At 43.6% G+C, this 27,306-nt stretch overlaps 1 protein-coding gene across 2 annotated transcripts in view; it reads right to left on the bottom strand.

Moving 5' to 3' along the window:
* LOC147884182 (protein EMSY-LIKE 3-like) overlaps positions 1-19,695 on the bottom strand; it is a 32,297-nt gene extending 12,602 nt beyond the window's left edge. Inside the window, exons 1-5 of one of the 2 annotated variants that reach the window (XM_087398522.1) lie at positions 19,456-19,695; positions 11,731-11,920; positions 8,563-8,672; positions 8,047-8,290; positions 7,737-7,952 (exon numbers count right to left, since the gene is read on the bottom strand). In XM_087398522.1, coding sequence (XP_087254648.1) covers positions 7,737-7,952; positions 8,047-8,290; positions 8,563-8,672; positions 11,731-11,920; positions 19,456-19,493 — 798 coding nt within the window. In that variant the 5' untranslated portion in view covers positions 19,494-19,695. Of the gene's footprint in view, positions 1-7,736; positions 7,953-8,046; positions 8,291-8,562; positions 8,673-11,730; positions 11,925-19,455 lie in introns of both variants that reach the window. The other variant, XM_087398523.1, reaches the window with a different exon arrangement.
* Between the last annotated feature and the right edge of the window lie 7,611 nt (positions 19,696-27,306).

Below are 27,306 nucleotides of genomic sequence, written 5' to 3'. Positions count from 1 at the left end.
ACAATTGCACGCCCAAACTCTAATTGTAAGAGTGATCAGCTAAACAGCACAGTTTTCCTGGATTAGTGGCAATTTTCTAAAATAGCTCTTTCCATGAGATCTAAAGGTCATCCATGCTAGCTTCAAACTTCGCCTTAGGCTATTCCTAAACTTGGATAGACTGTACTCGACCCTCCGCCTATATTGATTTTGGGCTAGCCTAGTATCAAACTTGACTGTGACTGACCATGCGTTAGACTACTGGAAACCCCAAATCTATCCAAGCCTTCTAATTGCCTCACCTAACCATATTCTAGCGTGGACCATGGTTAGTCCCTTTTGGATATAAGATATCCCCACCCCTCTCAAAACCAATTAATGTCCTCATAAATCAAGGTGAAAATTAATAACCCTTTTTTTTCACTTTCTATACACCTTCAGGCGTTCTCTACACATCTTCTATACATGGCGTTCTCCCTCCCAAACCTTCTTAGGTGTTAACCCCGAAATCATCTTAAAATTCAAAGAATGTAATTCAACTCACTTACACTATGCCAAACTGACAATCAAAAGTTGCAAGTTTATATTCCCTTCTTCAACAAGATAGTTACACTATAATCCATCCCAATAAGTTTGACTCTGCCAAATAATACTAGGATAAAACCAGAATGCACTATTTCAAGAAAACATAGAATGGCATGTATCAGCTCCTGAGAAACAAACAACATATTTTCCCAACAAAACAAACATGTTTGCTAGAAAGCACTATTGTATGAGCTCCTGATAAACAAAAAACATATTTTCCCAACAAATCAAACATTTTTTTCAGACTGCCACTGTCATGCTGTCATCAAAGAGAATTCAATATTCTGCAGCATTCCTCGTCACTCTTGACTATGTAAGTATGTATTTTTTATATACACCTTTATTAATATGTATGCATCAGCCCACCTCCCCCTTCCTCTGCTCCCTCATCTCTCCCCTCCCCCGCCCCATCCCCCGCGCTCTCAGCCCTCCCCCTCCCCGGTCCCTACACTTCTCTACCTTGGCACCTTCCCCGCCCCCTGCGCCCCACTCCCTCCTGCACCCCTCCCCCGCCCCCTTCTTCCTCCCCTCTCCCTCTCTCTCAGCCCCTCCCACTCCCTCTCTCTCAGCCCCTCCCCCTACCTCTCTCTCAGCCCCTCCCACTCCCTCTCTGTCAGCCCCTTCTTCTGCCCCTCTCCCTCTCTGTCTCACCCCCTCTGTCTCTCTCTCCCTCAACCCCTCCCCCCCTCCTTGCCTCTCCCTTCGCTCTACCTCTCCTCCCTTCTCTTCAACCAGCCCCTCTCCACCTGGTTTCTTCTTCCAGCAGCACTTTTGGGTCGGACAGAGCTTATGTGTGTTCGAATTGGCCTTCTCACCTTGATTGGCGATGGATTTCCACTCAGTCAATCCTACTCCGCTTCCACCAGCCGCGAAAACAGTTAGATTTCAGAAGACGAGTTGGAACAGCTCAAGAAGGATGTAGAGCTTGAAAGCTCTACCACTTTGATCACATGCATCTATGGGTCTCACCCTTCAAGATCACAATCCAAAGACTGGATGCTAGCGGCGCTACCCCCCAACCTCACCCCTCGACTCAAAGATGTTCGCTTACTTGGGCTAGGTTTCTTTGAGGTTGTTTTTGATTCATCGGAGGCTATGAGCGCTGTGCACAAAACCGGGTTCTTGCACTTGGGACACAAAAAGATTTTCTTTGACCCTTTCATGCTAGGCTTTGACCCTAAGCCGCCAAGCAGAAGTCTTCGTTTTTCATCCGGTTTCCCAATCTCCCCCAAGTTTACCATCGCTTACTCCTGGTGATTGGGGAGTGCTTCGGTATTGTCCTTGAGATGCCCCTGCCCTAGTTTGCCCTTGACAGCTGCAAAGGCAATCACGTCTCACAAGGTTCCTAGAGTTAGGGTCCTTACACTCGACCCTAATTTATCAAATGATCATATCATGCTTCAGTGTCCAGACGGTTCTTTCTTTTGACAGAGAGTGGAGATAGCGGGCTGACAAGACCAGTGAAGGATCTACAAGACTGTTGGGGCATTTCGCCAAGGAATGCCCTGAAACGAAGAAGAGGCTCAAAAAGTGTTCTGGTACAACAGCCCCCCCTAAGCCTCGACAAGGGGTGACACAGTTCCCGCACCTCCTCAACCTTGATAGGGTGTTAGTACAGTTCCAACACCTCCTTCTCGACCTCAACAAAGTGTTGGTACAACTCCTCCACTTCAGAGAGCTCTTCCTCGACAAAGTGCTCCCTTTGTACTGCCTCCACCCGCTTCTGTGGCACCTGCTGTCCCCCGATGGGTTCCGGTCCATGTGCAACCTTCACACCCTCCAAATCAAACGGCCGCCGTCCAAGACGCCATCTCCTCAGAAGCTTTGGACATTCCCGTTTTGGTTGCTCCCTCTAATGTTGCACTTCACGCAATCCAGGACGCTAGTGCTCCAATTGCAGCCCTGGCTGCAACTTCTTCCCTTAACTCAGCAGTAATCCCTCTCCTTGACCAGCACTTGATGGTATTTGTCCGGCTAGAGAGGCCTCCGCAGCTTTCATGGATCATGGCATTTCAAAGCAGCCCCTTCCCTCAACTCCCCTCTTGGATAGAGGGAAAGGGGTTGTGTACACCATTAACGGCTTCCCTCTACAGGGATACTTGGCACCCCTATGTCAAGGTTGGCTCACAAGAACTCTTTCACAACCTTGCCAAATCTCACAGACTTCCTAGAGGACGACTTTGTGCCTTCTACTTTTGGTGAAACAGTGGTTGGTGTTCCTATTGACAAGGTGTCTTCTCCTCAGGTGGACGAGTACTTTCCCCAGTGGAATTTCCGTCACTTGACTCCCTCCCTCGCTCATTGAGCAAGAAATCTTCCCCCATTGAGGGGTTTGTTTCGGCCACTAGCTCAAGTAATATGTTCCATGCTACATCCTCCCGTGAATGAGAATTGTTAGTTGAAACATACAGGGCCTTGGTGGCGTCCCTCATCGCCACCACAAATAACTGATCCGGAATCAGCTTCATTCAGGTGTTACCAATGGCTCCATTAATGTCTTATTCATTCAGGAGCACAAACTGGATGCCAGAGATTGTGCAAAGTCGGGTAAATTACTTTCGACTCACACTTTTTTGTCACCTTCTTTGGGTACTAGGAGAGGTACATGCATCTCAATTTCAGACTCTTTTTCCCCCTTGGTGGTTGGACATAGAGTTATCCTTCCCTCTAGAGCTCAATGGATTCTTCTTTTGATTAGGGGACGTAAGGTTGGATTTCCCAATCTCTACGCCCCCAATAATAGAGGGGATCGCGTCCTATTCTGGAAGGAGTTGCTCACCTGGGCCCCAATAGCATACTCTTGGGTCATTAGAGGGACTTCAACATAGTGGAGTCACCCACAGATAAAAAAGGGGACAAAGAGGGTGGCATCCACTCTTGGGATGCCTTCCTTTTCAGTTTCAGTGGCAAAGATGTTTGGTTGGATGATGCCTTTCACACTCAGTCCCAGTCACTCATGTTTTCTTGGTCAAACAGGAGGCCGCAGAGGCCTATCCATGCACGAATTGACCGGTTTTGTGTTGATGATTGGGCCATGGATAGAGGAGGATCAATATGCATTGCCCCAAGTATTTCCACTTCAGATCACTTTCCGGTAGTGTTGATGGTTTCAGAGCTGCACTTGTGAGGACATTCTGCCAATATTAGGATTCCCGATGCCCTTTATGCAAAGAAGGACCTCACAGAGGCAGCCTTGCAAATCTGGGTTTCTCACATGCAGGGTGGAGTGTCCTCCCCTTCACAGCAGCCCTCTCCGATATTACCATCTGATTGCTAGTACTAGAAGACGTGAGATTCTTAGACGAGAGATTGGTATTTGCCAGTAGTTGACAACCTTGCAGAGGGAAGAGCATAAGAGGCCCCTTGATGCTTGGATTCAAGAGCGCCTTGCTGCAGCCAGGCCTCATCAGCAAATTTTGTTGGATCCGAGAGCAGAGTTTGCCTTTCATGCACGAGAATTTGCTATCAGATTCGGATGCCGTCTTGTGCATAGCTACAGATTTTTATGCCTCCCTTCTCTCAGCTGATCCTAGTAGCGAGGCCACAGATGATGCCAGATAGGTCATATGGCACTGTATTCCTTGTTGGTGAAGCCAGATATGAGTCTCTCTCTTGATGTAACTTTCACTAACATAGAGTTCAAGTCTGCACTTCTTACCCTACATAAGAGGAAGTGCTCAGGTTCAGAAGGGGTTACACCCTCTTTTTTGCTAACCTTTGGGATATGATTGGAGATCACATCACCTCAGTCCTGCAGGGTGTTTGGGACTCCAATGAGATGGCCATTTCACTTTCAGAGGGCTTCATACATCTAATCCCAAAAGGGGGGTGCAGAAATTTAGTGTCACAATGGAGACCTATCACTTTATTGGGCACTTGCTATAAAATCCTGGCGAAAGCAATCAACTTGCCTTTGATTCCCATACTTCCATATCTATACGCAGACGGGATTTGTTCGTGTCAGAAGCATTTTTAATAATAATTTCTATTTTTGGGAAGCTTCTGGGTGGGCCATGCAGAACAGACAAAAGCTAGCGATTCTTCTCCTGGACTTTGAAAAAGCCTACGACAGGGCAGATTGGAATTTCTTTAAGAGCACCCTTCATCATTTTGGATGTTCAGATGCACGGATCAAAGGTTTCAGCCTTGTACAGATCAGCCCACAGCCAGGTGCTTATCGGAGGGGTCAGGGGAGACAGATTTCAAATTTCCAGATTAGTCCAACAGGGACGCCCTCTTGCCCCTTTTCTTTGACTTTTTGTGGCTGAGGCTATGAGCATTTTTCTTAGATCTCGAGCTAACATTCTTGGGCTCAAACTACCCTGCTCAAACAAGAGGAGGACCTCGTTGATTGTAAGCTAGGAGATGACGTTGCTATTTTCTTGAAAGCCTCCTCTCAGACTCACTTCCTATAGGACAGCCTTGTACTTGTTTTGTATTGCAGCAGGTGCTCACTTAATTGGCACAAGTCCAATGGCTTTTGGATCAATGATGATGACACTCCATTTGGGCTTCACTTGGACTCAGAGGGGTGCGTCAAGCAGATATCTAGGATGCCAGGTCGGTATGGGTATCTGCTCTCCGCAGCAATTTGCTCCGGTGTTGGAGAGCATTAGGAGGAAACTCCTTTTCTGGAGTTCAGCCAGGTTGGACCTTGCATCCAAGGTGGTCATTGTTAACCAGGTTTTGCTGGCCACGGCTTGGTATGTTTGCTCTTGTTGGTGCAGCTCCACGGATTGAATCACTCAGCTCATAAGGCCTCTAAGAAAGTTTTTATGGAGTGGGCTAGATGGCACAGTAGACACTATTGCCAGGATGGCGTAGGAGACCTTAATCCTTCTGACGCAGGAGGGAGAACTCAACATCATAGACCCAGATTTGTAGTGTAAGGCCTTGCTTTGCAAGTTTGTGGCTAGAGGTCTTATGCCTGGGGATGAGCCATGGGAAAAGATATATATTCATTGCAACCAAACCTGCAACCCCTCCTCAAGTGGAGATTGGATGGACAGCACCAGATGGATTTTCACTCCAGCCCGTCTCAGATCTCCTTCCTCCCCACTTATGGTCACTATACTAAAAGCTTGGGCCTGCTTCAGAAGTACCCTTCGGAGAATTCCTGCCTCCTCTCTCGAAGAGATTGACAGGCAGCCTATCTTAATGACAGCTTCATCTTCATCATATTCTCCTTTCCCATGGCCTAAAGCAAGAAATCTCCAAAACATTTCTAGGCCAATTAGACTAAAGTGCCTGGCAACAAAGTAGAAATGGCTCCACTTTGAAATAGGCTGCACATCCTTTTGACCACACCCAATGACATTTTAGTGTTGTCTCCTCCTTTCAGCTGTTTGCACCCGACTAGAGCGCTTGCATTGGAGTATTCTAGGCACTCTTGGCAGCCTCCCTGCTTGCGGGTCGGCTCACTTCCCAAGGCATTTTCTGCACGTGTGGACATTTTGGAGCATTTCGTCACCAAAATCAGCATCCTATGTGCTGCTGCTGCATAACCGCCTTCAACAAAGCCACTTCCAAGCTGTTTTCCAGCCTCTAGCATGCATATAACAGCCGACCTTCAGTTTTCGGACCTGCCTTTGCATTTCAGAGTGCCTTGCTGAGCCGCCTTGCAGATTTCGAGACCCACCTTTGCATCTGAAACACCTACAGCTATCGCCTAGCCATCTACATCAGCCACGTTTGCATTTTGGAGTACTTTAGGGCTTCATCCAGCTGCTGCAACTATCTACAGGAGCACCTCTTCAGCCGTCTTGCACACATGGACCCTCATCCTCGTGGCGAAGACCCATCTGCACAAGTCATCACTTGGGATGAGAAGAATGACAAGGCACTAGTGCTTATTGGTTTGAGGCTGGCTGACAATCTACTTCATCATCTTGACCTCGATAGTTCAGCCAAGGAGACATTGGACAAGCTCGAGAATCTTTTCGCCACATCTACTGGACCTAAAGAACAAGCTTTATCTGCTATATTGCATGATCTGAGGTGGTAGATGATATTTAATGCTACTAGTTCTTTTGTGTTGAGTCAATAAAGGTTCTCAGCCTTGAGTAGTCCTTCTAAAATGAATGTATTTGGATTGGAGTCAATAAGGGTACTCTACCCTAGGTTGTGTCCCCCAAAAATAATTGTATGGTTTTTTACTTTGGTATGATGGTATTGACCACCCCGTTCAGCGTAAGGACGGGTGACCAGTGATAGTCTACCCTTGCCGGTTGTAAGCTGACTGAGAAGTCACTATCACACGGGAGGTGTTGGATAGTTGGACTTGCTCTTCGCAATATTGCAATGGAGGGGGGATTGGTCTACTCCTTACGTGTTGGGTCTCACACTCTTTGCTCTAAAGGGGGGTGTTGGAGAAACCATAGCCAAAGTGTGTTGGTGTGTTATGTGACATGTTGTCCTAGGAGATCTAGTAGTGGTTCATGTATGAGTACCACGTGTCATCTTGGGATTTATCCCATATGCACCTAGTACATATGTGAGTGTGTCTAGCTTATAAAGTCTTGTACTTCGCTCGTCTCATTGATGATGATGAATGAATGAAAGCCTTTCATACTTCGCTCGTCTCATTGATGATGATGAATGAATGAAAGCCTTTCATGATGGCTTCATTTAAGTATCATTTCCTCTCACCCTAGCCTCTCTCTCTCTCTCTCTCTCTCTCTCTCTCTCTCTCTCTCTCACCATGCTTCCTTCAGTATACTTGTCTACTCCAAAGATTGACACAAAACTGTACCTCATATTTTCTTCTCATTCTTTCAGACTTTCACTACAGTAAAAGAATTAATCACTGAAGAGGAACACCACTAGGTCTAAAAATATCATCAGACAATGAAAATTATTCCTGAAACAATAGTGTACCTATGCTAGCTAGTAAAGCTGATTTTTAAAAGAGCTTACCAAACATTATTTTTGGATGGTAAAGAACATGCAAGAAAATCATTCAGGGATTCTTAGCAAAACGATGACTCATGTTATAGGTTTTCTTGGCACTAATACACTACACTTGGAATGAATGTTGAACCATCTAGTGATATCCATTGACATGGGAAACTATGCCAGCCAAACTATTATAATATGTGCAAACATTAGCAGCTCCACTTTGCCAGCTAAGCAGAAAACTTAGGATCTCAAAATTTGTTAATCGCATGACTTACATTCTCTGGGTTATAGTCTGTTATAACTGCTTCATAGAAAGCATTGTCAGCAGGCCATCTTGTTTTCACCCTTCTTCCTATCCAAGGATCGATGGGAACATCTCCTGCTAGACCACCACCTCTACTGGTAGCAGGAGCTGAACCTTCCCCGGCAGAAGGCACTCCTACTGAAAGTGTCTTTGTAGTCAGACTGGAAACATTTGGCTGCTGACGGCTCTGCAAACGCAAGTTTAAAACATGATCAAACATGCTAATGACTATAAGTGCATTTGTGAAATGCAAGCTGCTACTCACAAAAATCCAGGCATACCCCTTTGCTCTTCTTGCCTCTTGCTCCAACAGGTGGAGCACGCTTCCCAGGAGCATTTGAAGCTAATGTGGGAGATGGAACCAAAGAAGATTTCATTGCCGGAGGTGGCAACGTCGCCTGTGAGACATGTGCAGTTTTCTGCTTTTTCCGCGATGCTGCTGCAACAGGAGCTGGAGCAGAATCCGGAAGCGGTGGAGCATACATGGGTGGGCCCATGCGTTCATCCACCTGTGGCCTCCGCTCCCTGTTTTCCATATCCAGACAAGGCTTCAAAGAGGTTGTCAAGAACAATAAAATTTAGGGATCATGATAACATTTCATATCAAATCGACCACAGTCAAATAAACACGTATCTCCAATGAATGCCTTTGGACGAAACTCACCCAGAGGTCACACTATTTCATAATCCAGTAAAAAGATTGTGTCTACTCTTTGCCTTTCATGAGTCATGACCCTGCTGCATCACAAAAATGCAGAAACCTAATGTTCTCTCTGAAACTAATACAAGCACTGGACCTGATTTGACGAAGTGTAGCATTTGCCCCAACTTCCACTAGGAAATCCAAATGTTGTTGGTCCGAAATCCTTAACTCTTTCCGTAAGTTTGACACAAGCTGTTCTTTTGCCTGTGTGATAATAGCAAGCACATTCAACAAAAAGGTAATCACCCTCTTTAAACCATCAATTCAGTACCACAATGCTGTTTAAACAGTTTCCTTTTATTTGAAATCAACTGCTCTTTGGCCTTAAGAGATGAGAGCAAGTGCAATAAAATGTACATAGCATGACTAGCAAACTTACCATTAGCACAATCTGTATATCTTATAAGAAAAAACCAAGTTAAAAGAAAGTCTTTCCTGCAGAAACTTTCCAGCAGCCAGCCGTCATTTCAATTAAATGCACAAAGACTTCCTACTGCAAGAGGGGGATCTATTTATTCTACACAAGAATTAAATATCAAATGATAAGCAGTTACAGATTATTTTGTCTGAGACTTACTCAAATTTAAACAAGAACTGCAACAGTGTATAGGAACATACAGGAAGACTCTTATCTCTTATCTCTTCCAAATATTTCCTTTAGATCCCACTGACCATGTCGTGTACAGAACGCTTAGCTTACCTTTCTACCAGTACCTCAGAACCTCACATTACTCCTGCTTTAGCACTTCAAAGAGATGTTCCTCTCCTGCTGGATGTTGAAGAGGATCTCAAAATCCTGGAGATTATTTTTCAACCTCATCACTGCTATTTTCTCGTAATTAAGGCCAGAAAAACCCTGGCTCAAAAGCAGTGGGCAGGCTCAGCCGCTCTCCATGTCTGAGACTGCAAGGCTAAAACAAGCAGTTGTCCTAGTGACAATGCTAGCTTCCCATGACCACAAGAGGAAAGGTTATGTATTAAAACATGAGTAAGCATATTGTACTTTCACGAGAGTGCTTCTCTCCTAAATCGGCATGTCTAACAAGGCAGGACAATGAAGTCTTTCGCTCCCACCTATCCTAGACTGCTAGCCTATCCTTACCCCATAGGCCAGCATTATATGAAGATTACCCAACCTATTGAACAGTCACTGGCAAAGATTACCTTCACCTAAGGAGACCTTCTGCCTTCCTTATCATCCTGTTAGTCTTCTGGGAAGATGGTGCATGGAGTCAAACTCCATATATGAGGTGTTGCATCTTTCTTAGCTTGACAATCATTCTAGTTACAGTTTCAAAAATTAGTAAAACCAATGTATGTAACTGTCGAATCCATTGATATAATGGCTAAAAGCTTTGTGTGGAAGCCATGGAGCAGAAAATGAGCAAGGAAGCCAAAAACGAGCTGTGTAAGTTATTGCAGCAGCACAAGAGTGTAAGAAGAAGGGCAACTTCCATTTAGTGTCCCTGCATGTGACTAGCAGCGGCCCTCGTGCGGCAACACAAAGGCCCAGGTTGTTGGATGTCAACAATAGTTGGCTGTTTTTGACAGTCCAACAAGGGCATAACAGAGTTTCAGCAAAGATAACATCTCTGTTAATGATAACCTTGCTCGTACTAGGCTGATAGTGAAACCTGTTCCAAGTCTTCAAGCCCACACCTGACACTAATTGGCAGCAAAGAAGGGAGCTGGCAATCAAATCGCAATAAGCGTTCTCCCTCTTGAACATTCAAATCCCCATTTCAGACCATAGATTGTATAAAACTTTAAAAGTGAACGCTGAAGTTTGAACAATGAACATTGCTTTCTAGAACACCTGAGAAAATACTGGACTATTAGAGATGAGCATTTGAGAAACAAGACAATGGTCAATACTACATCAAATGTAAGGAGCTTCTAGTTTTCATACCCTTGCCCAGAGTTGCAAGGACATCTGCATACTGGCATTCAGCATCCTTTCTCTTTCCCATCAGCAATTACAAAATCTCAAAGGAGAGGGAAAAAACCTACAAATTTGCAATTTGCAATTTGCAATCAAGATTCGAGAAATTTGCAATTTGTGTTGGAAAACCAAACATATGCATATGGTTGGAACTATAATTAGATGGTGTCTCATTGGTCATGGTTGACATGCCGAAGTGTATGCTGCACAATACTCCCAAATATGTACCTTACACAATACTCCCAAATATGTACCTTACACTCTTAAGGAAAGAAATTCCAAAGCTCTGATACCAATGTAAAGGACAAGGAAACTGACTTATTCTATCTCTAGCCCATTATCTGTCAGTGAATGCAGAATGCACTGAACTGAGAGAAGACAACATAAACACCCTGCTTGGGTTTCTGGGTGTGTGAGAATGAATGCAGGATTGGGCTACAACCATCCCCCTCCCTAGAGAGTATCTACAGTTCATTCTTTGTTTGCCAATAGGCTGAATACAACTCTTTACCCGTAGGCTAAATAATCTCACCTTGTAGTCGCTATCTTACATTGTTATATCAGATGCACCTTGATCACCTTGAGGATACGATCGGATTGCAGCTGTCATTTTATCATTAGTTGAGGGAAATCATCATCCAACACAGGCAATGCAAAGAGAGTATCTTTTTACGGGGCGGAGTCCTGAAGCAAGCAAGGAATGCCAGCACTTTCAGCTGAACATCCTTCTTTTTTCAGAGACGGCTCTTGGACACAATAGTCATGATCAATGCTATTTTTTCCAGCATGTGCAGACGGGAGCTATTGAGCAGGTCAGAGCCCTACTTCGGTTCCGATTCATCTACGACATTGTTGCTACACCTCAAACACAAGTTCAGGTCTCATTTTTTGCTGCACTTTGGACAGCTTTTGGGCACTACCTATCACTTATTTTGGTGTATACTTGCTGTTCTATAGTGTTTCGGGCTATTTCGGGAAGCTTGTTTGGGAGTCGGAGACTTCATTTGAATTGTAAGCACAAAATACCTTCCTATGCTCAACTTAGAGAAGAGAAACTATAGATGACACAAACTATTGCACACGCAGATCAAAATAGATTTCATGGAGGTTATGAAAGGTCACCGAAGAACTCTATGAGGAGCAATTTCTGCATAACCAATTAAAAAAAGATACCACCATGGACAAGGATCCATATCATTGAGGATAAACCATGGCCTTATGTGAAGAACATGCTTTTTAGTAGCTCTTAGCTGTTTAGATTACATAAAAGCTAGTTTTAGCTGAGAAACCTACTCAACCAAGAAAAAGCAAGAATTTTACCCAAGTGATGTGTTCAGATTGTGCTTTAAACGCCTGAAGAACAGCAATATAAGCATCTTGCTCCAGCTTGCACAGCTGCTGATCTGGCGTTGGTCGCCCATAATGAGCTGCACTAATAGCCCTTCCATTACCGCTAACTCTTCCACCTCGAGATGCACGACCAGGTTGGGAAGGTGGAAGATCATCATCTGTCCCTGTTCCATCAGTAAATAGTAAGGAAAGCACAGTGTGGTTCAAGAACTTCGGCATTCATATAAAAGATAAATCCATGGGGCCCAAACGCTGGCCACCATTAGGGGAAAATTCATCAAGAGTTGCATGTTTGCTTAAGTGATAGAAAAGCATACCTTCATAGGACTAGAATATATAAGTGAGAGGGAACAATACACTAAAACGTCCTGCAAATTCTAGTTCCCGAATCATCAAGTTTGTACGGATGATCCGCAGTAAGCCGTCCGTCTCACATCAAATGTTCTAGCTGAGTTTGGGACATCTCCAGTACAACTTGACACAGCATTCCAGGTGATCATATAACTCTACCAAGTCAGGGAGTTGGAGTATGTTTCCTAGACCTCAGACCGATGCAGGTTTCCATGACTGGCCCTATCTATGACTTTAGCAGCTGAGGGTCTTCAAAGGTGCTGGTACACACGCACATGCAAATGGTTTGAGTCTGGATGACTCGCCCTATCTATGACTTTAGCAACTGAGGGCAATCAGAGGTGCTGGTATGCACGCACATGCAGATGGTTTGAAAGTCTAGGTCTCCGTACGGGCAGATTACAGATGAAGCCCTCCTTGATATCTTTAAGCAATGGTCCTTGCAGAAGTTGAGCTTCACAAGAAGCTCGTTGGGTTAACCATGTTTTGAATGTATGTAGTGGTAAGAGATCCTCCCAGATAAGGCGTGGTAGATGAGCAGAACAGAATGGGCCTCAATGTGATACTAGGATATACACGTATTCACCTCCCCCACTCTTTGAGGATATCAATGGGTGATTCCATGTCTGACATGGTTTTAATCTACTCCTCAACCGAGGTCTCCAACACCACCTAGCTGCAACTTCAATATTTTTGTGAGACAAGATCTGAAGGTCAACCTTGGTAAAACCAAGGTCATGCTGTTCCATCCATCTCAGGCAACAGCACATCAAGAGCAGTTCACCTTCGACAAGCACCAGTTGAGATGGTTTGGGGCTCTCTTCCCAGGCCTGATATTCACAATGAGACCAGCTATGCAGGCCCAACTCAGCAAAGGATATGCGACACTTGCCAGCCTCAAGCGTCGGTGCTTCCAATCCCAAGACCCACTCTCCCAGAGTCCCTCACTCAATAACTCAAAAATCCTTCCAGTATGCCAGATTTCGTTTGCACTTTCTAATTGGTGATCGGACGCAGCACAAACCCAGAATTCCCACACAATCTTTGACAATTTTGCCACCAATCCAATCAGCTTAGACGGAATCAAGTTCCAGACTCAAACAGCCTATTGTCGCTGTAGTTGCCAAATTGAATGCTACTGGTGCTATTGATTGGCATCGCTCTACCACTGCTCTCTACCGCTAACCACCTTGGACATGGCTGCTACATCCACAGAGACCCACCCACTGAAGGAGAAGGGCTTCATGTCCCCCTACCCAAGAACATAGTTGCACGAAACGCCCGTTTCGTGGGCAGAAACGGAAACGACGAAACGGAAATGGCGTTTCGTCAAGAAACGCCGTTTCGTAAACCCTGCTTTTGCCCTAAACCCTAAAAACGCGATTTCGGCCGCCTCTCTTCATCTTTCGCCACCTCCAGCCCGTTCCACTCCTCTTGTGCATCCTTGTTGTTCTCTCCATCCTTTGCTCTTGGATCTCCATCCTTCTCTCTCCATCCTCTTCATCCTTTGCTCCATCTTCTCCATCCTGCAAGCTGCAGCTTGGCAGCCTGCTCTCTAGACTCCATCCCTCCATCCTTCTTCTCTCCATCCTCTCTTTAATCTTACCTTCTACCTCTCCATCCTCCTGCTCTCCATCCTCCTTCACTTCTACCTCTGATCCTCCAGGCTCCTTCCACCTCTCCATCCTCTTTTACCTCTATCTCTCCATCCTCCTTCTACGGTCTACCTCCCATCCTTTCTCACTTGTGACCTCTCCATCCTCCTTCTCACCTCTCCATCCTTCTCAATGCCAAGAGATGCTTATTGGGTCCATGTCTCCCTCCTGGATAGTTATAAAGGAGGCAGTGGCTCCAAGAAGTGGAGATGCAACTATTGCGGCATAAGCAAAACAGGGTCTGTCACACGAATGAAAGACCATCTAGCAGGTGTTCCAAGCAAGGATGTAGGACCTTGTGAGTTCGTGCCTGCTCCAGTGAAAGGTGGCCTAACAGAATGGAAGCGTGTGCGTATGGCAGCCTTGGCTGCAAAAAGTGGAGGACAAGGGCTGCAAGATGAAGAAGAGGCTGCTAACACTGAGCCATTGGATGATGCCAGCACATTGGGTTCTGCAAAGAGAAGTAGAGGGGCATCAACTACATCGAGCGCGGGTCCTAGTGCCAGGAGAACACCCTTGCCACATGGATCAATTAGTGTGGATGCTAGTGCGGGGAAAAGAGGATCACTGCAAAGGTCTAGCATTCAAGCACGCTTGCAAAAGCAAGCAGTGAAGGAGGCCACTAGTCAGCTCACAAAGCTCTTCATACAGTGTGCAATACCCTTTCATGTGGCGAAGACTACACGATGGAGGAAGGCCATGAGAGCCGTAAGCCGCATTGGGTATGAATGGGAAGGGCCTACATATGAGGCCTTGCGGACAAGAGAGCTAAGAAGAGAGAGGGAATGTGTGGAAGACCAGATGAAGCCCTTGAAAGAGACTTGGAAAAAATATGGATGCACACTCTTATGCGATGGATGGTCAGATGCACGCAAGAGGAATGTGTACAATATTTTAGTGTCTTCTTGCAAGGGAACCATGTTCTTGAGAGCCATAGACGCTTCCACTGCAAATACAGTGATTACAGGGCTGTATATTTGGGAGCATTTGTTGAGCATGTGATGCAGGTGGTGACTGATAATGGCAACAATTGTGTGTCAATGGGTGCCATGTTAGAAGATGAGTTCCCTAAGATTGTGTGGACACCCTGTGCCTCACATTGCCTTGATCTTTTGATCGAGGACCTAGGGAAGATACCTTGGATTGATGCCATCTTCTCCACAGCCCGCAGTATCGTGAAGTTTGTCACGAAGAGACCCAAAGTCCTCAGCATCTATCGGGCTTACAGTGACCTTGAGCTATTGAAACCTCCAGCCACAAGGTTTGCTTACATGTTCATAGTGGTGGAGAGGCTTGTGCGAGTGCGCCAGGGCTTGTTGCGCACGGTTGTGTCTCGGGAGTAGGGAGATTGGGATGATAGAGGCCAAGCAAAGTCTATCAAATTTTTTCGCATGATCATGGATGAGTCTTGGTGGAATCAAGCGGAGGCATTAATCAAATCGATTAATCCTATCTACACGGTGCTTCGCATCACGGACATGGAGGGAAGCACATTAGGGCTCTTATACGAGTTTATGGACAAGATTGGAGAGGCCCTCAACAGAAACACTTCCCTATCGCCTGATAAGTAAGACTTTTTACTTTTGTAATATGTATAATTATTGCAGTTACTAAATGGCAATTTGTTATCATGAAGCCTGGAATTTTCAGATATATATTATGTATGTACTATTATCTATAGTCTATGAATTTTGCATGCATAATGCATTCTAATTTCTTGTGGCATGATTTAGGGTTGAGTCCATCCGTGCTATATGGAATAAGCGGTGGAATTGGTTCCACCGCCCAATCCATGCGGTGGCACATGTATTGCATCCGCTCAAGCGCAATCAAGAGCAATATAAGAATGACGAGTTGGAGGAGGGGATGCAACAGTATCTACAAAATTGGACGGGTGGTGACTTGGAGATGCAACGAAGAATGGAGGATGAACTTCTATTGTTCCGCAATCACAGCCTCTCCTTTGGTTGACCTACGGCTAGGCTCCGAGAGACACAGTTGCAACTTGTCTCCTGGTGGGAGAAATATGGCAACTGTACTCCTACTTTGGTAAGAGTCTAAGAGACAAGTTCCAACACCACTAGTTAGAGCTTAGTCGTTAATAAGTAATTTGAAGTTTTATCTACTACAAATATGTTTAAAGTTATCAAGTTCCTGATACTTATCTCGGCTTAATTGGCTTATGGCAGAAACGCCTTGCTATACGTGTTCTCTCACAGGACTGCAGTTCCGGTCCTTGTGAGAGAAACTGGAGCACTTGGGCCCTCTTTCACACAAAGAAGAGGAACAGATTGAGCACGGCTCAATTGGAGCGGTTGGTGTTTTGTCATTGCAACCTCCGTCTCCTTGAGTTCACCGCCGGCTGCCCCGAACCTCGCTAAGTGAATGTAGACAAGGTGGACGTGGAGAAGATGAAGGCCATATCAGATATCCCACGGGAGGAGTTGGACATATACACCATGTTGTATGAGGGGCTGTCAGCACCAGCACACCACACACGATCATACACTCAACCATCTGAAGATGGTGCTAGTACTTCAGTTACACCCGATGGTCCTGATCCTGATGTTAATGATTCTTCTTCAGACAGTGACACAGATGCCTCAAGCTTATCTGAGGACGCAAAGGATGACGATGACGAGAAGTCCATGGATGATGCAAATGATCAGTAGTCCTGCTGCTTTTTTTTATATCATCCATGGGTGCTTTTATTTTGAGTCTTGCATGACTCATGAGTCATGAGTCATGATCATGAAATTTGTGGATCATGAATCATGATCATCTATGGAGTCTAGACATTGGATACTTTCAAGTTTAAACTTGTGTGCTAAGTTTAAACTTTAAAGTACTTCAAACTTCTAAATTTCAGATTCTTGTAATGCCAAAGTTGTTAGTCATGACTCATGATACATGTTGATTACAGATTATTGAAGCATCATTCAAGAATTTAGAATCATAGAGGCATGAATGATGCATTGATGCTTGAAGGCTGAAGCTTCAGCCTTCAAGTATAGATAATTGTAATTTGTATTATGTATGATTTGCACTCTATTGATAATTATATTATGTATAAAAAATAAATTTTTATACATAAATTGTATCATATTGCCGTTTCTTCCATTTCCGTTTCGGCGGCGCCCGGAAACTCCGTCTCTTCCGTTTCCGTTTCGGCTGGTAACTATGCCCAAGAATAAGAGGAAAACAATTTACCACCTGCTTTTGTGAATTTCAAGAAAGTATCCCACAAAAAATAATAGGAAACATATCTTAGGAAGTTCAAACTCAACTTAGATATATTTTGCAAAAATATAGAAGTTAGATGACCATCCACAAGCTAAGCACATTTGCTAGTAAAGGCTGTAGCCCTCATTTGCCATTGGAGTTTCTTACAGCTCTAAAGGTTGCTAGGGAAGCATGACTGTCCATGATGGAGAGTGTTGCTTCTAAAGGGGATTGGATATTGCACTGATGAAAAGTTGTATCCAACTTAGAGATTATCATTTACCAAGTGTTTGGAACTATGACATAAAACTTATGAATGAAAGGTTCACAAGGCTTGAAACATGAATCTTAAAAATGAAGTAAGATGTTCGTCTGTAATTATTATTGGGAAAAGAGTTATATATATACCTTCATAAGACTAGAACATATCCAATCATACAAATTAAGTTTATCAATAGAACAAGGAAAGAACAAAGGAAAAAAGGGAGTTTGCAAGCGACTTTAGACAAAATTATGAGTAAACCAGAAAAAAAAAAGGGAGTTTGTAAGCGACTTTAGACAAAATTATAAGTGCATGAGAAAATATAATACTAATAACAACTAAATAAGCAAAGCAACACTTGTCTTGTCACATTGGGTATTGAAAGATACCAAAATCGCTTTGGTAAACCCATTGCTTACCAAACAAACAACCAAAACTTTTGATTGTAAAAATGAATAAACAAAGCAGAAAATAAAAAATGAAATGAGAGAGAGAGAGAGAGAGAGAGAGAGAGAATTAAATTAGGATAAATTTCCACCACAAGCCAAAAAAAACCAATGCAATGTACGAAATTACAGATCAAGGCTGGTACTATTGTTGTTTATTTTCATCATGGGCATGGATGTAACATCTTATGCATGCAAAATTGTACAACGAATAACGCCTCCCAAGGTCTATTTGTGCAATATAATAAGCCCAATACTCATTTCCTATACAGACATCATATAGGCCACTTCCACAAAATCATGTGAATTATGTCATTGATTTACTCTCAGATATCCCATATTCAGACAAACTTATACGTGTAGCTCGACATAGGAAGATAAAGTTGTTGCTAGGCAGCTTCAGGAGTACATCAACATAGCCCATATTCGATCCAATAAATCACCATGTCCCAAGCCCATTGAGAAAAAATACAGAAGTCTTAATCAACTGCCGTTGTTGAAAATGAGAACTAGTGAGGATTTATGATCTCATAAATCAGCTTAAAATACGATGTATTTCCCTGAGATTTTTCCCCAAATCCAATACAATCAAGCATTTGGAGGTTCCCAAAACTACTTTCAAAACCCTCAAACACAAGATCTTTCAATTAGACTTGAGTATCCAAATAAATACTCCACTCTTAGAGCGCCCACAAAATTAAAGGTGACACAGAGAGAGTCCAGCTATGAGAGCACTTGACGCCAAAAGAAAGAACAATATTTCAGTTCTAAGTGAAGTACAAGAAAGTATTTATGTTCCTGTCAATTTGCACCTTTTTATAGGCTATTAAGCTGAACGCTGCTTTCAATGTTTTTGAGAACCTTTCAGGAGCAGTGTGCTCAAGCACATTTATTGCTGGAGAAACTGCTAAACGCTTCTTTCAATAGCTTTTAAGAACCGATCGAGATATCTTTTCAGGAAATTGGGCTCGCTGCTAAGGCACATTTTTTTGCTGCAAAAACTGACCGCCCGATCAGCCCTAATCTAGAAGCACATAATATGCAATTACAGGGTGCGGTCGCAACGGAACTAGCTGTGGCCGCTGGACAAGTAAAGGCATAGCGATGGAGGGGCTCGTCTGAACATAAATTATCGCTACAACTTCAACCCGTTTAATTTGGTACTCGTTGAATTAATAAATTTTGAAGAGGACAAAATCCTCGCACTAACATTGGAAAATTGAACGACAATTGACCGATGCTGACGAGTATCTCAAGTGTCAATTTGTGACACTGCGTGAAGTTCTGCGATTTTTGGGCCGTAGGCTCAAGTCCAAAACATGCGATCGGCTGGACGCTCACTGCTCCCACTTCTTAGGAGCTGATGGGATGGAAACCTGAACAATATAGAGAAACGCTTCACTTTCGACATGCCCTAAATCAGGGGTAGAAACACCAGCATTCATTACACACGGAGTCACGAATCGGGCGTTTCGGGGTGGCGAAACCAGCAAAATTCCTCCGAGCATTCCCGCGAGACAATGTCCTGAGCCCGTTTGCGGGGCGAGGTGCAAAACCCTAAAGAGCCGAGGGGCAATTGCATGTAAAACGAGCAAGCTAGGAGACCTAAGAGAGTTTAATGAAGAAGGAAAGGGGGAGAGGAGGCGAGCGAAAAGAAAATCAGCGAGGAAGGGAAGGAAGGAAGAGGAAGGAAGGGAAGGAAGGAAGGGAAATGAGGAGGAGGAGGAGGAGGAGGAGGAGGAGGAGGAGGAGGGGAGAGGCAAAAATACCGCTGGAATCGGAGCGCTCATAGTCCATGGAGAGGGAAGCGATCAAGGGGGGGAGGGCATGGCGAAGGAGGAGGAGGAGGCTGGCGATGGAGTGGCGATGGAGGTGGGAGGGAGGGAGGGTGGCGATGGAGCTCTGAGGTTCCGTCGAAGAAGCTCTTGTTCAAGAAACAGGGGAAGCTAAAATGCAGAGATTTATAAGACGGTCATCAGAATGGGAAGTCTTTGTAATAGCATTCTGTTTATGTATGTATATGTTTTGGAACCTCTCCCCCTTGGACCTTTTGAACCACCTTCCCCTTGCCTGGCCCTCCCCTCCTCATCACATATTCCTTCATTCATTCATTACAACTCTCCGAATCTTCTCTTCTCTTCTCTTCTCTATATATCTTACGGAGAGGGTGGTGTCTCACACGAGGCTCGCAATGGCTCGGGGCGCTTCGGGACGTTTGAGAGAGGTTAGCCTTTCGATCAGCCGGCTGAATAGATGCAGATGTTTCATCCTGTCGTAGATGGGTGATGTAGCTCGTATTTGTAGCTCGCACGTTTATTGTGACCACATCCCTTGACCCAATCACTTCCTTTGCTTCAAACTGTCCACCCCTATCTTACAAATACTCCACACAACTTTGCCACCCCCACCCATGAGCATCATCGTGTTTTGCAGACTTGCACACCCCATTGGCCCTGCCGCCCACCACCGATCATGGACTAGCACCATTGCCTGAGCACCCGTGTCCAGCCCACAACCCGAATGCATTCAATGCACCATGGGTGGGGAAGGGTGGGCTCCAACCTGTAAACACCCCTGCTCTCTATTTTCACGGAACAGATACCCAGTAGCGTTCCCATGGCATGTTCCCCTTCTGTCACCTAAAAGGAGAACGACAAAGTGAGCCCACTAAAATCGAAGAAACGGCCGAGCTTTGTGGGAGCGTGAATCCAGGAGACCTCTTGCCCTACAAAAACCTGCCAACCCATCTACAAATGCACATATAACATAGGGACGGGGAGGTAAGCCGACACGAGAGAACAGGTTCCCTATTCTTGTGCCACTTTTTGGTGCTCAATTTCCATATTGTAGTTCAAAGGTGCGGGAATGTGCTCTAAGGGCGGAGCATCATGGGTCTGTGTTTGATGCCTCGCTCGTTCAAACTCTTCCTCCCAACTAAGAATTAGCTCCTTCATCCCCTTGCACTCGACTAACCTCACCCTGCTTTTTGAAGATGCACACAAACATGGGAATTTAGAGGCAAGCTTTGTTGAGAGTTGTGGTGCCATGAGCACATGTAGAGCAAAGGTATGAGTAAAGGGAAAGCTGCCACATGGCATGGAGGAGATATCCCACATGTGAGCAAGCATATGGATGTAAGTACCCTCACCTATAAAAGGGAGGTTCATTTGATGTAATATCAACCAAGCACTTTGCACTATCTCAAGATTCTCTTTTTGAGTCCAAGTTAATCTATCTTGGAACCTAATTGACTTGAGGTACATGTCATGAGCACTCTCTTCATCATGTTTCCACATAGGCTCCATCCACCCTAGAGTGCTCCATAGATCCTGAGGCACACATGTTTTGTCATGGTATCAGAGCTTAGGTCTAGTCTCCTAGATTAGTCGTAGGCTTGCCTTAGGAGCACATGTTTTCTCTTAGGTTAGTTTTAGTTTTAGATTGAGAGAATTCCATCCATTGAATGAAAACTCCGTTCATTGCTTTGAGATATCTCCGTCATTCTTGATGAGAGAGAGAGAGAGAGAGAGAGAGAGTTCATTCCTTTTTAGAGATCTATTTTGTGAGATAAATCTGTCAGAGTTGTTCTTCTCTTCCGAAGAGAGAGATTTGGTTGAGAGAGCTTTCTTTCATGCTGGTTGAGAAAGAAAGGTTTTTCTTGAGATATGTGAAGTCTTGAGAGAACTCTACAAGAACCTGTCTTCTCTCTAGCTACAAGATCTCCTATGAGACACATATCCAACCTCTCCTACAGTGACTCCAAAGAGCTATCTACAATAATGCATGCAAAGGCTATCTACAATGCTATCTGTTGCCTCTCGTCTAGCCACTGCAAAGGCTCAGCACAGTGGAAAATGCCTCCAAAGCTTCTGCCATGACCAGTAAGCAAGGTTCCTTAAGGCTAAGCAACTAAACTCCACGGGTTCCATCGGCTAGTGACTTTAACAACAGTTGCTCACTCCCGTCCGTTGACCTGATAGTAACTCTAGCTCATGGCTGCATGTAAGCCGGCTCCCTCCTCCATTGACGAAGTAGTTCCAACCAACTCCTTCACCAGCTGATTGAACGATTGCTCCAAAGCTTCAAGCAAAGTAGCGCTCCTCGATGCCACACAGCCAAAGAAGCACCACCAACAGCCAGCCTTGTGAGCTCTAAGGCGACCCTAATAGAGCAGCTCCCAGATGCCAACGCCAAGCTCCAGAGAGTCGCCTCCTACAACGGCTCCCGCAACACCAAGGCAGATGAGCTCCATCTGTAAAACAGTCGAAAGCTTTAAAGAAAGCTCTCAGCTCCATTGACGGCTCCATCACACCTGAGCACACGGGCTCACAACAGCTCTCAACCTCTCAGCTCGATGAGCGAGCCTCTGCATCAACGTCCATCTCTAGATCGGCCAGCCTCTCCAAAGCTGAGCCTCTGCATCAACGTCCATCTCCATCTCCAGATCGGCCAGCCTCTCCAAAGCCGACCTTTGCTAGCAACTCCAAGCCTCACAGGCCGGCCCACCCTGCACGAACAACTTTGTTCATCGAAGCCGTCGTCGTCGTCGTCTCTGCAGCAGAGAAGCTTCAAAGCTTCCATTTCTTTGCTAAGGCTCCCACAAAAAGCCACGTGGCAAGATAAGGCTTAACTGTGGTTAAGTTAATCCAACCACAGTTAACCTTGGTTAGTTGGGTGTGGTCATTGACTGCTAGTTAACTTAACTTGGGTAGAATTAACCTTGGTCAGCAAGTAGATAGGGTTAGTTAAGCCACATCAGCATGCACAGTCAGCAGTGCCTTCTAAGCACACAGCATCTTGCTAAGCACAGTATGGAATTCAGCATGTGAATCCCTATGCCACATCATCAAAGGCACTCTTCTTCACAAAAACTTCAACAAGGCGTAACTTGTAATTCAAGAGGAATTTGAACATGCTCCAAAAAGGAAAAGTGATCGTCTTTTCAAGCTCTACGCGTCTATCAAGTCAAAATCATTGTATGCAATTAGACACTGCCAATATTGAAAGAAATCAATTGGTAAGACCTTTGCAACAAATGGAAAAGTAACGCATGAATGCAATAAGCATGCCGAAAGCACAAGTGCATGAGATGACTATAGCACGAAGCATGGCATCCACACATAAAGCATCAAGGCACATGGAAGAACAAAGCATCATGCATGAAGCTACACCAAGTGAAGAAGACAACGACATCATCGTCAAGCCATGAGCCAAAAGGTGACATCAATGGAATGTATTGAGAAAACAAAAAACCTTGCCAACCTTGCCTATATTTTGTAAATCAAACCTGACCACCTGAGAGTAGCTATGTAAGCACCCAGGGGAGGATTTGATCTTGTAACTCACATCTGACCACCTTGCAGTAGCCAAAGGATCATGGCACCAAGGGGAGGTGTTGAGAGTTGTGGTGCTATGAGCACATGTAGAGCAAAGGTATGAGTAAAGGGAAAGCTGCGACATGGCATGGAGGAGATATCCCACATGTGAGCAAGCATATGGATGTAACTACTCTCACCTACAAAAGGGAGGTTCATTTGATGTAATATCAACCAAGCTCTTTGCACTATCTCAAGATTCTTCTTATGAGTCTAAGCTAATCTATCTTGGAACCTAATTGACTTGAGGTGCATGTCATAAGCACTCTCTTCATCATGTTTTCACATAGGTTCCATCCACCCTAGAGTGCTCCATAGATCTTGAGGCACACATGTTTTGTCAAGCTTATGCTTCCATCCATGCCCCACTATGGTAGATCTGCATGTGTGGGCATTCACAAGAGACACAAAGACAGATGCATGCATTTCCAATCAATCGAGATTGACATCCATCTCACCATCCAAATTACCAACATAATGCGCCTTCCACGAGACCATGCTTGGCATTTACTTGACCCAATCAATCCACTTCAATGCTATATGAAAATAAACTTCAATATTTTTTTATCCTATTTACTTGGATTTCTTTGTCTTTATTTTATATTATAGATTTAATGAGTCTTGGTTCCAAAATTAACAATTTCCCTTTTCTACCAATCAAAAACCAATTGGGTACAAGGGTCTACCTTGTATAAAACTAGTGTTTTTATCTACCACTAGTGTGTAGCGTCCAGAATCACAACCATATGACAATACCTATAGTCTCATTTAAGTTAAAATGGTTGACATCGAAAACATGTAGTGGATAGTTGATTTGTTCAAACTTTGATGTTATCGAAATCATTAATCCCATCCTCACCCCTCCCCCCCCCCACCCCCACTCCCCCAAAAAAAAATTCCCTACCCTTTTACCATCCACTTCCTTAAGGCTTCTCTTCATTTTCTCAACTCACCTCCATACTATTGTATTGAGCATGTATTTGTAATTCTAATGTGCTTAATTAATCATAGATTGGTCATCCAAAAACTGTTGTCCACATGCCCTCCCTTGTAATCTTGCCCTATTCCCTCCCAATTACTACCCCACATTTGTCTCAATGTCACCGCCTCCTCTCAACTTATGGCTTATCCCTTCATAAAATCCCTTACATCTCATGTGGTTTCATGTACCATGCATGATGACCTATTGGCACACCCTTTCTTGCCCTTTCAAAGCTATACTTGATTATCCTTTTTGGTAAGCATCTCGTTCATATTGTGCCTCAATCTACTCAATTCTTTTGAGATCACTCAGAAACTGTAGTTCACGATTCACTTTCATTGTAATAACTTTTGTCACTTGGATAAGCACACAATATCAAACCTCTAGCATTGGTTTTCAAAAGCTATTTACAAAATTGGCTGCAACAAAACACTATAGTTGAGTTGAAAAAGAGCTTTATTCATCCAAGACAGAGATAAATATTGATAATACACATCATTATTATGATGCCACGAAGATAATACAAAGTATCTTTTGTGGGTGTTAGCATAACTTCCTACTGAGTGATGCTTCCCTATTGGGTAGATTAATTGTTAATGAGCTCTGTTCACGTGCATTAACATGCAAACTATCTGATTTTTAGGCATATGGGGGCTTGACTTACATGGTTCTTCAAGAACCAATGGCTCAGTACAATCCATATTTGATGGGTGTGTAATCAATCTTATTGAGTTGATTCAAACGTGGAGCTCTCCTCTCCCCACATATGGATTATAAGTAATAAATGAAGATATGGATGCAAAAACAATGGAATGCCTAATATCTTACTTTAAATAGCATGGCACTTGGAGGCCTAGGTCAAAAATTAAAGGCCTTAAACAAGAGACTTACACTAGGAATTGAATGTGTTCTTCAAAAAAATGAGTGCTATATGGCTCATTAGAGTTGAAAAGAGTATAATACTAGTATCAATAACTTGGAGTAATCATAGGTAATATTGACTTGGATAATAGTCAATTTCTACCTTGTATATAATGGTGTTCCTCCACTATAATGCTGTCAAATAATATATTTCAAAAAAACGATTTGCATCATAGTATCTTGTGGATTTTGCAAGCATCGAAGGTTAATATTTCTATAAACATCTAATTTGAGGCATGGCATATCATGGTGCACCTACCAAACATTCCCACATGGCACATTATATCTATTATTAATGTTCCCCCCAAAATTTTGTGCTCTTTTTTATTAGATTGGTAGAGAAATACTTTTTAACAATCTTGTTATAGCAATGATAATCATAATTCAACTTGTGGGGATTATTATAGTATAGGATTACTACTATAGTTTAGGATAATGTCACATGGTGTTTAAAGTAGAGAACTCTAACCTATAAACAAGAATACAATGTGCTAGAGAGCACCATTATAGGTTAGGGATAATGTGACTTGTGTATAAAGGAGAGAACACTATCCTATAAACAAGAATGTAATGTGCTAGAGAGAATTACTATAGTTTAAGGATAATAATGCATGGCATATAAAGAAGACAAGTCTATCCCAAAACAATAATGCCTTATGGTGGAAACCATAATATTGCTATGTATAAGCATGAATATTTTCTGTTCATGGTGGTAAGGGCTTCTCATCCTCTTTACCTTATCCTCTCCCTCCCTTCTGTGAGTGTGTGTTGGTGCTCTCCTCATGCTCTCTCTTCCCACACCCTTGGTTTTTAATGGTAATAGAGCCTTTAGGTAGAGAATCCTCCCTCGAGGTTACATTAGAGAGTGAAGAGAAAGTTGATGTGAAAGTCTAGAAATGGATAGGAGTCCATATGTGAAAGCCAAAACACCCCTTTAAAATCATGAGAAAAAAACCCCGTGCAGGGGAACTAGAGGTGTTTGGCATGCCCCTAAAGTCTTAGTCTTGGTTGAGGTCATAGTGTCTTTGGATCATGTCGAAGATCAATCGATAGTGTCCTCTCTTTTGCTACATAAGGTAGATCTATAGACATCTTTATGCAGTGATGTCATAATGATGGTACATTAACACTATAGTGCAACCACCTAAGAATGCGATCAAGAATTCATTCTTTTGCTTATATGTGTGTTAAGTAGTGAGAATGTATATGGTCTTGGTTGAGGTCATAGTGTCTTTGGATCATGTCAAAGATCAATCTATAGTGTCCTCTCTTTTGCTACATAAGGTAGATCTATAGACATCCTTATGTAGTGATGTCACAATGATGGTACATTAACCCTATAGTACAACCACCTAGAATGTGATCAAGAATTCATTCTTTTGCTTATATGACTTGTAATCAAATTATGAGAGTTTGGGAGAATTCGAGTCTTCAGTAAGGTAACATGACAAGAAAGGCATAGTGAAAGCATCTATGAAATATTTCATTTTTCTCAAAAAATGTAAAAAATGTGTATTCAAGAAAAAACACTAGCTTGAACGAGTGGTAAGACATTCCACTATGGTTCTTGTGAAAGGGCTTTCTATCCAAAGCTCCATTTTCACTGCTATTAGTTGGAGTTTCATGTTTCATCAAAAGCTCCATAGTGGCTTTATCATGACATTTTGGCTAGGGAGAAAATTTTCTATATAAAGAGAGGTATTAACAAGGAGGAAGAAGGTATAAAGAGAGGTATTAACAAGGAGGAAGAAGGTCCATGCTCATGTATAAATACCTCTCCTTTGGGCATTATGTTCGACCCACTCTTATGTGTACTTGTGCACTCTCTCCCTTAGCATCCATACCTCATATGCAATATCAACATTGTTAGCATGCTCTACCTCTCTCATTACTTAACCTTGCACTTTGATCCTTACCCTTGCGACTTCCTCTCTAAATCCTACACTCACTCCAAATCTCATGTCTACCCTAAATCACATATCTACTCCAAATCTCATATCTACCCTAAATCCATCATTTCAATCCATTTTATCATTATCCTATTCTTACCAACTCTCTCAACCCTTCTCCTATCTCAATTCCTTATCACCTCACCACTTCCTTAACACTACCACTATTTGTTACCCTTGATGCCCCCTGTCTAGCACTCATACCTAGTCTTACACTTGACCCCTTTCAATAAATCTTTCCATGGACCACAACCCTTTTCCTCTACCCCCTATGTTAGGAAGCTCTCTATTTTTTCCCTTTCTCAACCAAACCATGCTCTAAAGTCTCTTTCTAAACCTTAGTGTGTGCGTGCGTGAGTGTGAGCATGTGTGCACGCGCGCGT

The sequence above is a fragment of the Dipteris shenzhenensis genome, chromosome 27, assembly GCF_047967505.1.
Source record: "Dipteris shenzhenensis isolate YYH24624 ecotype China chromosome 27, Dip_SZ_1.0, whole genome shotgun sequence".
NCBI lineage: Eukaryota > Viridiplantae > Streptophyta > Polypodiopsida > Gleicheniales > Dipteridaceae > Dipteris > Dipteris shenzhenensis.
Note: the sequence above shows the minus strand (reverse complement) of the source record. Positions and strands in the feature narration are given on the sequence as shown.